This window comes from Dermacentor variabilis, chromosome 6 (genome assembly GCF_050947875.1).
Source record: "Dermacentor variabilis isolate Ectoservices chromosome 6, ASM5094787v1, whole genome shotgun sequence".
Lineage (NCBI taxonomy): Eukaryota > Metazoa > Arthropoda > Arachnida > Ixodida > Ixodidae > Dermacentor > Dermacentor variabilis.
In genome coordinates, this window is record NC_134573.1 from 68,231,343 (window position 1) to 68,243,030 (window position 11,688).

The 11,688-nt window shown below is 45.8% G+C and overlaps 1 protein-coding gene across 2 annotated transcripts in view; it reads left to right on the forward strand.

Moving 5' to 3' along the window:
* LOC142584838 (uncharacterized) overlaps window positions 1–11,297 on the forward strand; it is a 63,079-nt gene extending 51,782 nt beyond the window's left edge. For both annotated transcript variants that reach the window (XM_075695133.1, XM_075695134.1), the window contains 8 exons: window positions 391–476; window positions 3,104–3,202; window positions 4,662–4,698; window positions 4,785–4,843; window positions 6,204–6,248; window positions 6,687–6,839; window positions 7,634–7,675; window positions 9,898–11,297. In XM_075695133.1, coding sequence (XP_075551248.1) covers window positions 391–476; window positions 3,104–3,202; window positions 4,662–4,698; window positions 4,785–4,843; window positions 6,204–6,248; window positions 6,687–6,839; window positions 7,634–7,675; window positions 9,898–11,256 — 1,880 coding nt within the window. In that variant the 3' untranslated portion in view covers window positions 11,257–11,297. The remainder of the gene's footprint in view (window positions 1–390; window positions 477–3,103; window positions 3,203–4,661; window positions 4,699–4,784; window positions 4,844–6,203; window positions 6,249–6,686; window positions 6,840–7,633; window positions 7,676–9,897) is intronic.
* The last annotated feature ends 391 nt before the right edge of the window (window positions 11,298–11,688 follow it).

An 11,688-nucleotide genomic window follows, 5' to 3' on the forward strand; every position in this document is an offset into this window, starting at 1 on the left:
CCTTATGTGGGATGTAGCAGCCAGAAAGCGTATCATACAATCACAGTTTGCTGATGTACTGAACATTAGTGCAGAAAGATTGTGTTTCCCACGAGCATACGAACCGGTAAAAAAAGCGTAACTGTATTGGGCCATTTTCTGTGTTTGCGATTGCGAATGTTGGCACCAGAAAATCCGACGTAATGGGATCGTATCAACGAGCTTATACTGTAACTATCCCTCTTGGTGATTGTTTTTGCTTTGACTGGTGCAACAGACGGTGCGGTTCTTCCTGCTGTGTAAGTGTGTGCATTGTGCCTTTTCAACAAATTGTTGTTGTCTGGTTGGACACCATGCAGCAAGAGTAGCAACTCGGTGCCTAAACTGATCGTATGTGCTTGCTGCTTGCAGACAAGAAGACACCTGCTTTAAAACCAGTGCCATACATGTGCGACATCTGCCAGGTGTTCGGAAAGTCTGCCTTTGAGCTGAACGAAGTGAGTTCACGGTTTGGTTGCGGCATTGTTTGTGGCGAAGGTCTTGGCTTTCTCCATGCATTACGTTTCGCCTGAATGCAGAGAGTCCTCGAAATACACCTGTACGTTTTCAAAGCAGTACACATGAATTCGTTGTTCGTAATCTTGCTTTTAAAGGGTCCCTCACCTGCTCTGGGCATTGCAAACAAACAGGTGTGCTGCACAGATCACGCAGTGACAATCATGTCTGCTAAGTATGAAATGGTTGCGCACGAAAACGGTCAAAATTTTAAACAGAAGGCTGCGCGCACGCCCTTGCACTCAAGGGAACCACACTTGGAGCAAGAGAGACAAGGTCATACACACAAATGCCTCTGCTCTAGGCACACTGCTTGCAACATCTCCAGCCATGGTACATCCAAAGCAGAGCATGCATGTCGCCACTGAAAATGTGCTGTTCAGCAAAAAGGAAGGGAAGTAAATTAGGGTTGATCCCTCTTTCATAGGAATTGGCAGAGCACAAAAGTGAAACGGGCTTTTACAGAAGCTGTTGCATGTTTGCATCGTGAACTCATGGTCCGCTGCAGCGAGAGGCGCACAATTTGCAGGTCAGAGACCATGTTGCAGGTTTGCTTGGCGTACGGCGTCCTGTTGGCAAACGGTGCCCAGCTGTCGAGTCACTTTGGCGACAGTACAAGCATTTTGGTCTGACTCCGTAGTGTCTTGGGCAGCCGACTGAGCTGCGACACGCTTAGTTTCAGAAATGCGAGTGACAGAGTTCACAGCTTGCACCGCGAATGCGTGAAGGCCTTCTGCTTCATGCTGGCGTGTCTCACACAGGACCAAAGCAAGATGCACCCGTCGAAGCCATTGCCTTTCGGTGCCGCTTAGCGCAACAGTTTTCTTAGTTGGTGAAATCATCAGCAAAGCAATAGGGGTGTGTAAGCACTGCTGATGCATGTTGAAGTGTCACTCCGTAGGTGACGATGCGCCACAGGCTAATCCAATGCGAAGGACAAGCCAAGTGCGCAAAATGCCAAACCAGGCTATACTGCGTTGGAGCCTCCCCAGCACTGTGATTACCAAAGCGCTCCTTGTCTGCACTCATTATTGTTGCTATGCAGTACTTCGCTTCACTGCTCTCATCTCCATCTCACAAGTTGGTTGCAGCATTGCCGAAGGTACGAGGCGTACACAGGTAATATTCTTGTGCAGTGGTATATAGTTCTGGGCGTAACTGGCTGATTATTGTGGTATAAAGGTTGTAAACAAGGATAAGGTGCCTCGGAAAGGCTGGCCAACGTTTCGACAGGAGGACCTATCTTCGTCAAAGGTGGCCTCGTCATTCTTGATGACGACTCCATCTGCCAGCCCCATTCTTTATTATGGCTGATTATTGAGTATACACTAGAGAGTTTTATTTTTAATTGCTACATGATATGGTATAGCGATACGTATAGACAAACACTGCAACTAATGCTAGACTGCTGAGATTTCTAGCATGGGCGACTGATGATGATATGGAACTGGTACTGCTTTTTTAACGGGCAGATGTGCCGCGCCACAGTGTAACAATGAAAAATTGTGGTGCTTTTTTCTTATTTATTGCATTACTCCTGTGGGTTTAATGTCTTATTTAAGAAAAACTGCACTATAACAGCAAATTAGTGCACATGACCTCCAATCACGGAGGTACATATATCACAAAGGCCACAGTAGCAGCCTTCACTCTGGCTGCAGTGCTACGGTAGCCGCCCTGCCTACATGGTGAACTCTCAGAGCTGGCACCTGTCGCCGTGGTTGCTCCATTGTTAAAACAAGATTCGATTTCTTTAAAAATACTGTTGCGCACAGTCTATTGTACTTGGGGGTGGGGGGGAATGTGTATATTGGTTACGACAGTGCAACAGGTTTTATGTATATATAAGACATGCCGACAGAAATTTTGGAGAGATATGTGTCTTGTACTCAGGAAGATAAAGTGCTTCTCTTGTGATTTTCTCTCTGCATAATGTGCAGTTGCAAGGAGTAATACAAGCTCAGCGTGAAATTCACCCCAATTTACTGTATGTCAAGATCTTCAGCCTGACCTTGTTGAATATGTATTGGGCTTGACTCGAGCTATTTAATGTTGGCTTTACCCCGGCCTGTCAATGCAGCACAAAGTGTACAGTGAACCTAGCAAATGTCAGGCCAATTTGTCATTTAAAATATTTCACTACACTACTGACATTGCATGCAAATCTTGCAAGAAGACCTTAGACCGACCAACAGCCAAGCTTACACTGTCAAAATCATGTTGGCTTCTAAAAAGAAGCAAATGAGCCGCAGCACTATAAACACTTGGACTCCAGTATGAGGTCACTCTCATGCTGCAATCCTTGCGGCCTTTTCTAGATCTGTCATGGTTACAATCAGTACATCTTGAATGGTTTCATACTGGGTTGTCCTGGTGAAGCAGCAACATTTAGCTCGACAACCACCAACTGTGGTTGTTGAGCTGTAATGTTTTGTTTACTGTTGCCTTCAGGTTGCATTGGCTTTAGGGGAGCTGTCTGCCCAGTAATCTGTACACTTTGTCAGATTGGTCATCACCAGAATGTGGGAAGGCTCGCATCAAGTGAGACTTTCGCTCATTGTCCTTGCAGCACCTGAATAGTGAGGGACATAAAGCAGCGCTGCGCAAGTTTCTCAGCGGCGAAAAGTCGCCCCCGACCAAGGATGGCAAGGTCGACGACAAGCCTGCCGTAAGTTGTGGGTCTTCTCACCGACTAGAGAGCTGCTTGCCATTTCAGGGTCATGATGATGGCCAAAGTTTACCGTCAGGACTATAGCGCTCGGCTCATTTTCATTGAACAAGTTCCTTTTCACTAGAGAACGCAATACTTCATGCAGGAGGCTTAGTTTTGGCAAAAATGCCCCCCAGCAAGCAAGTACAGTAAAATGTTGAGGACTTGAACTTCTCGTAAACTCAAAAGTATATCGGTGTCATCCGACATTCATAAAATCCATAGCAAACCACAATTACAGAACCAAAGTGAAGGCAAGGCATTCTTGTTTATGGCAATCATTTTAAGTTGAAAAAAATGTTTAGCTTTCTGGACCTTGTAGTCCTGGACCACGTAGTCCTAGTTCTGTGGACACTTCCGAAATGCGTAAAACTTTGTACTTGTTCCTTCATCTATTTTACCTGTGCCCACTGCATGCTACAGTAAATGCTTTTCAAATATGCAAGTCTCTGTCAGGGTTATAAAGGACCAAGATTTCATGTGCCCGCTTTGCAACTGTACTCCACAGCCCAGTTGAACTCTTACTCAGTTAGAGAGGTCTCACGGTGGCTGAGGAATTCGTGCCTTCCATCGTGGCCCAGTAGAATGTTCAAGTCGTTCTGAAATAGCATTCAAGGGGACTTGTACCTATGCGCTGTACTTATGCGTTTTGGCAGGGACTTCGTCAAAATTTGTATTGCCCCAAAATTCAAATCAACTGTTATCTGGTATCACCAAGGTTTGACCGTATCTATTGAAAAACAGTGCAAGTTGCCCTGCAGAGAGTTCCAGTCAGTAAAAGTGATGCTACTTCTACATATGCTTGACATGAGTCCAACAGCAAGACAGTACGAGGGACAGCTGACACAGAGGCAGACTTCCTCATAGACTAGTGTCATGGCATTTTTTTTCCGAAGCTGATAACAGGGTGGCTAGATTTCCTCTGTTAAAAGATGTGCATAGCTTCTTCATATTGTGCTTTCCTACAGTGAGCTAAAGGTGTGCTACTGCTTGGCTTTGCATAGCTGCCTTCCTTCCATGACCCCTATACCAGAGATGTGCCCCACTAAAAAGGATGTTGGCTGCCTACTCTGAGCATGGCCTAAACCATGGATCTTGCAAAAGATGTGGCACAGGGTGACGTGTATGCAATGATTTTACTCTTAGAGTGCCTACCTTACCGTGCATTGGGTTCACATTAAAGAATCCCAGGTGGTCAAAATTAACCCAGAGTCTGTCACTACAGCATGTCTCATAATCGAATCGTGGTTTTGGCACGTAAAACCCCAGAATTTAAATTTTGTAATGTCTACCTAACATTCCTGCATGAACAGGGAACTATAAGAAAGGAGACATCACTGCTTCTACCATAGTTCCCTGGATTTACATTTAATTTATGTAATGGGGTAGCATTACAAAACTACTTATTTATTTACAGGAGGTCAAGGACTCCAAAGATAAAGAGTCCCAAAAACGTAAGTTTCTATAAATCACTTGGTCTTCTTTCTTCCTTGTTCTTGTGGTTCAGCTGATGATTGAACGCTCTTCTCCGTTTGTGCAGCGAAGCTGTTTTGTGATATTTGCCAGCTGCTGCTGCCATCATTGGGCGTGAAAGAGCAGGTGAGCCACATGGCCCAGCTCACTCAGTGGTGTCTTTTCCTGAGGGAAGGGGTATGCACAATTGAATGGCACAATTGTGCACGCATTGCCCCAGAGTGTCACTTTGCCCCAGCTGTCACTGCTTATGTACCATATTTACTCGTTTCTAACACACCCTCGAATGCAGCGGGCACCCATTTTCTGTGACCAAAAATTTTAACAATGCCCGCCATTGTAATGTGCACCTGTTTGGCATGACCTAAAGAAAAGTCCTTTATGGTACCGTGCACCTCATTCTTTCATACAAGAATACAACTTTCTCTCATTTGGAAAAACAAAGATTTACTCCCAATGCGCTAAAGTTGCGATAAATAAAAAGAGTTGCAGTTTTGCCCAAGAGGTGAAGCATCAATTACGATAGTAAATTAGTAGACAGCTATACGAAAGTAAGGGTAGTAGTTTTATCGACCGTATAAACTTTTAAAAATTCGCTTACTAACAAAATGAACAAGCATGGTGCCATGCGCACACACACGAACATTAACATGTCTCGCACAGTGACCGTGGAAACTCTTTATCAAAACACGCTGGAGTGGGGAAGTACGGTAGCAGGAGCGAGTGAATTGACCTTTGGGCGGCTTCTCACGTCAACGCGCACTAAGCGACGAGAACACAGCACGGTGCGCCTAGATGCTTAGACTCTCTCTCCACTGCAGATCACTTTCAAGATAGGGGCTGCGTGGCCATGCCGTACGTAGCAGCCCTCGTAGTATGAAGCTTTTCCTGTTTGTGCCAGTCCCGCACGCAAGTTTTGGGAACTCCGAACGCCCGTGATGTGGCGCGATTTCCGTCCGTCTTCACACACGTGATCACTTTCCTTTTAATTGCGTCATCATGATGAACTCTGCATGTTTTTGCAGTCATCACTTGCATGCTGATAGAGTAAACGAGAAGACCGGCAAGATGGACGGTGCACTAACCTAAGCACACATACAACAGCACATGGAGGAAGCTACGGCAGCTAGCCTTGAAGTGCGTGTAAGGAGACCATTTTGAAATGCCGATGGCGATACAGTAACACAGATTTAGGGTCGGACTCGATTCTAACACGCATGCAATTTTTGGACCTGTTTTATCAGAAAAAAAAGTATGCATTAGATTCGAGTAAATACGGTATGTTTCACCACAAACCATTTGGTGATTGCTTCATTGCTCCTTTCTCGTAACATGCCTTTTGCTGCCGTTTGCGTGGGTGGCGGCACATTGCATGACAGAGATTGTAGTGGTGGGGCCTCCTTTGGGGGGGGGGGGGGGTGATGTGATGTTGTTGGGCTCTTGGATTGGCGCCACCATTTTTTCTCCTCATCGTCGTCTTTTTCAGCATGAGAAAAGCAAGAAGCACAAGTTCCTGCAAGAACTGAGGAAGGTAGGGAGCCCCCGCACATTCTTGTGCTCTTTTCTTGCATTCATTTTGTTTAAAGTTCCGTGTGCTTTCTGAAGCACAAATTTAATGGATCCATTAAAATGTGCACTCCCAAACTCACTTCCGAGAAACCTTTAACTTAAGGATGGGCTTCTCATCCTTCTTTTTTTCTCTTTTGTTTATGAGCACATCAAAAATGTCTCTGCACCTTGCCTCTACTTTTGACAACAGATGCGCACATTTGTTGAAGAGAGGTTGATGAGTTGGTTCAAGCTCCTTTTCGAGTTGGTTTCATGGAGAAGCTATTTTTGTCATGTTCATTCTAATAAATGTTAACGGACAGTCACTGCTGTTTCCTTATATTTTTTTTCATCATTTTTCACTTAATCTTGCTCTTTTCGCACTGATCACAATGAGCTTATGGAGCATCTACTTGTCCAGAATGCCAAGCCAGAATCGCATACCAAAGAGGCTACTGTTAAGAAGACCACAGCAACAAAGACAGTCACTGCAGAAAAGGCAGTCCCCCCAGCAAGGCCCTTACACTGCAGTGTCTGCCAAACGGATGTCGAGTCGGATGAAGCCATGAAAGAGGTGGGCCTTCCAGAAAGACAGGACTGATCATTGATCACTGGTGTTTGCAGCCAGCAGATAGACAAGCTGAGGTGAAACGTGCTACTGGATTACAAGAACTTTAGCAAAAGAGGCACGCAGGTCATGCTGTGCATCATTGGCATGCGTTGTGTATGCAATTTGCATACATTCTTGTAACTCAGTAGTGCATTTCACTTAAACATATACAACCAACTAGTGTGTGATGCTCTACCAATTGAGATATTGGTAGAGCATGGCACGCGTAATGTAAAGACGTGGGATCGTTCTCCACCTGTGGCAAGTTGCTTTTTCATCCACTTTCATCTCTATTAATTTATAATTTCTTTATTTCAATTAGTAAGCACAAGTGATTTCCCCTGTGTTGTCCTTGGTGTCTTTGTTTGTTGACCTGTTATGCTATGATTAACAAAATTAGGCCCCTCGGTTAACCCCTTTTCTTCTCGTTCAAAAGTACTGGAGCATTTTTGTGTGTTGCTTCTACCAAGATGATGGCTAAGAATCAAACATGGTACCTTGTACTTAGCAGCAAAATGCCATAGCTACTGGGGAGTATTCACAGGCAGAGATCATAGATAATGCTTTTCCTTTGGGAGGGGTCTCCCCAGTGGTAGTGGGCAAACAATGCCAGATGAACTCCTTCATAACAATGCTGCACGGACAGTTAGCTGTTCCATTTCGTGCTCGCAGCTGCGCAGCTTTTTCTCGTTTGCTGTTCAAGTGTCTTGCTGATTGTGCCACCAGAGTGTGCCACCAATTTGTCATCTCCTTTGCAGCACATCAAGAGCAAGAAGCACAAGTTTCTTTCTGAGCTGAAGGTGAGCCCTTCTTTCAACTGCTCTGCTAATTGTTCTAGTTATTGGGTGCAGAATTGCTCCACGAGTGAGGCAAAAACATGCCTGAACCTTGAAAACACAACATAGGGCTTGCTTCGTTGTAGCACAGTGGTAGTAACCCAAAACCTAAGCATTGTGTCACTCAGCACATATGAATATAGACGGCGCCTCAAACCTTTTGTACATGTTCACACGACATTCTGTGTTGTGAGCGTCTGCTTTCAGCGGTTTCAATTTTTGGCATCAGATATTGCTGCTCACCCTTATTGTCATCGCCATTATGTTGAAGACACTCCAGGTTGAAGGCCTCTCCCTGTAAACTTCACTTACTCTTGTCCTGTGCTTGCAAATTTACTAATCTTGCCACGCCACGTAAAGGCCCATTCACACAGGTGACTGACAGTGGTCGCGACCAGCTGCAAATCGTCACTTTTCTCAAAAAGCGACTATTCTGGGCCAGTCGCTCGCTGCTCGATTGTTCAATCGCGCGACCATGGTTGCAAAACTGTTTAACCAATTAGCGTCGTGCCGAAAGTTTGTTAGCATCTGTTTTCATCCGGCGTCCACCTGCATCACACCAAATACAAAGTCCACGCCACCGTGACAGACTACAGGAATGTAATTGGTGTGTTGTCTTCTGATGCTGGATCGCAGCAGTTTCAGTAACATGTCAAATGTACGTTGTAGCATCCGTAGGAAGCTAAACAGCAGCAAAAGAAAGCAAAAAAATCCTGGGCCAATTCCCGCACAATGCGAGCTAGAAATGACAACTTACTCTCAATATTACTCCTCATCATGCATGTGGATTTCGGGCAGGAGGAGGCTTGCATGGATGGCCACTTATTGCAAACAGTAGCACGGGCATACCTACTAGTGTCGCTTTTTCTTCGGAGGCTACCACAGCTGACATTGTGCATGGCAGAGCACATTTATTTATATATTTATTTATTTATTCAGTTACCTCACTGGCTCCCGAAGGAGTACTGCATGAGGGGAGGATACAGGGAATTGGCAAAAAAAAGAAAGGAGTACAAAGAAATTATACATTGTTAGCGAGTAAGCATGAAAGAAACGTGGAACATGAAGCACAGTGACACCATCTTCCTCTTCGCTAGAATCAAATTCATGGCTGTTGCCTGAACGCGTAACCAGTAATGTGCACACAAACTGCATAGATCAGTGGAGTTCTGGCTAAGAATGATACGCTCCTGGATTGCGACTAGCAGGTTGCGCTCACCCTGGCTTGCCGGTGTGAGCATCGGTCCGGTCACCTTCAGTCGCTTTTCAGTTGCCAGTCGCAAGTGGTCATGCAACATCCTCAAGACACGGGTCTGATTGAGCCTTAACCCTCTGTTGACCTTAACAGCATTCCCCTTTGCTTGGGAACTATTCTTTTACCGCCAGCTGTCTGCTTTACACGTTATGCGACCAGCCCCACTTCCCTTATTTCCCTTAATTTCTGCTAAAATGTCGTCTGACCAGGTTTGCTGTCTAAAAATCTGTGTTTGCTCTCTAACCCTGTCTTGTATTGTTCTGCCCATCATTTTCCATTTTATTGCTTGTTGCACACGTCCACATGGTTAAAGCGGAACTGACAGCTTGTCGCCCCACTCATCAGAATTAATTTTAGCAAAAAAAGATTTCACTTATTTTGACTTTAGCACAATTATAATTTAGTACATTTGGACACCAACTAAATTCAACTTTTCTGTTGCTCATAACAGCCATGCATTCTAGCACGGTTCGTTCCTAGAAAACACACTACTTGTAGCACTAGTGGTCAGAACAATTATGCAGGTCACGTATAAACTAGTAACCACAGCACTTTCATTCTTATTGAGTCTCCTATGGTAAAATAAACAGCCATCCAATTCAGGGCAAATACTTAATAAGTAAAAATTTTATAGCAGTTCTGTTGGCAAAGCTGCAATGTATATTTAAGAATAAAGTCTCACCCTTTATAATCCAGCCTTTTAGAACTTTGTCGCCCTGTACTGGCCTTCTTGAATTGCGTTAGTGTTTGTTCAGCAAAAATGTATGAGCGATGAGCAGGAACAACAGTCACAGTTAACAGCAAAGCTTCTATTTTGTGTGCTAACTTCAATGTTGTGATGGCGCACCAGCAAGACGTCAGTTCAGGGGTTGCGGCTGAAGTCCTGATGGTGATCACAGCCAGAGTCTGAGCACACTTTTCTGACTTGCAGCCAGAGCCACCAGCGCCTGTCCGGCGGCCAGAAGAAAGCACCAGGCGCAAACGTGCCCGCCCACGTGACAGCAGTCCCGACAGGCGAGACTGGCGACGTTGGACACGGCGCAAGAGTGAGGAGGAGGAGATCCCTGAGCTGGCAGCCTTGGCTCTGAAGCGACAGGCGTTGCAAGTAGAGTTGGCCAAGCGACGGAAAGAGATTGATGAACAGCGCCGCCTGATAGCAGAGCTGCAAGAGGAGCAGCACCTTGAACAGGAGAAGGCTGCACTGCGGCGCATGATCGACGAGTGCCGGTTGCTAATTGAAGAGCGGGAGCGCCACAAGCGCCAGGCCACTGAAGCAGAGGCGAGCACTTCACGTAAGACAGCTAAGTCTGTCCAGTGGCACGATAGTGTTAAGGTGGTTGAGGTGATGGAAGAGCCATGGGACTCTGGTCACACCAGGAACCATGATTATGCAGAGCCGCAAGAACGCCTCAGCATTGTCAAGAAGGCACAAGAGGACTGGGAAAGAGAACACCTTTTTCAGGCCAGGAGTCGTGGCCCTGCACACCAGAAGTACTCTGTCCCTGTTGAGCAGGAGGTGGAAGACTGGGAGAAGGACCGCCCTTCTGGCGGGTCCAGTACTCTCAGTTACACTTCATTCTCGCGCTGGGACGGTGAAATCCCACTTCTGGGCACGCCTGTCGAAACGGTCGACAGTGGTACGCCATGGCCTGACAGCCTATCTGCTCAGCCTCAGGAAGGCACTCCCTCTTTCCGAAACTCCTTAGAAGGTGAAGAGAGGATAATTGAGCCTTTCTCCCAAGAGCCACCTTTCAGACAAATGGATGTAGGCGCTGTTTTCTCCCAAGAGTCTTTCGGGAATGTGAGCACCAACTGGCCAGGTGCACAGCAAAGCCCACCAGTCTGGAGCAATGTCTCCCAAGAGCACGACTGGAGTCGTCCAGTGTTGTGCACTCCATCAACCAGTGCAGGGCTCTTGGGAGACAGGCCTAGCCTTTTGGAAAACAGGCATAGCACCTTGGAAGACACGCCCAGCCTTCTTAGAGACAGGCCAAGCTTCTTAGAAGACAGACCGAGGTTTCCTGATGACAGGTCGAGCCTCTTGAATAACAGGCCTAACCCCTTGGGAAGCAGGCCAAGCCTCTTGGGAGACAAAACAAGCCTTCTGGGAGAAAGGCCAAGCCTCTTGGGAGACAAGCCAAGCTTCTTTGAAGACAAGTCAGGCCTTTTCGGAGACAGGCCAGAACAGCAGTCGCAGTTTTGGAGGCACTCGTCACAGTGGCCCACCTCTGAGCCCAAACCATGGGGAGAAAGCTCAAGTGTGCGCATACCAGGCCTCGATTTTGTTTAGCGGTGCATTTGTCATTGATGAATGAAACATTGACTGAATGAGTTTCATTGATTTTCACTGTTACACCAGCAAGTTTGCTGCAGCTAGCAGTATTCCTGTGTACTAGTTCTCAAACCTTTTAAGCTTGATTCTTGGTGTTGACAGCTTCATGCTAGCCCATACAAGACATGAATGGGCTAATTATTAGTGCAAGTTGCATGAGACTATGTAAAAGTTTGCTCGAGTTGCTGTCATCAGAAAACGTTGCACCTAATAAATCACATCTGATGACAATATTGACATGTCTATTGTGATTTCAAAAATATATCTCTCCTGTCAAAAGAACGTTAATATAACATAACCGTCACACATGCTTAACAATTCCAGATTCCACTGAACACAGTAGAGTGTGTTCATGCATTCAAATACTCCAACTGATTGAACTCACTTATC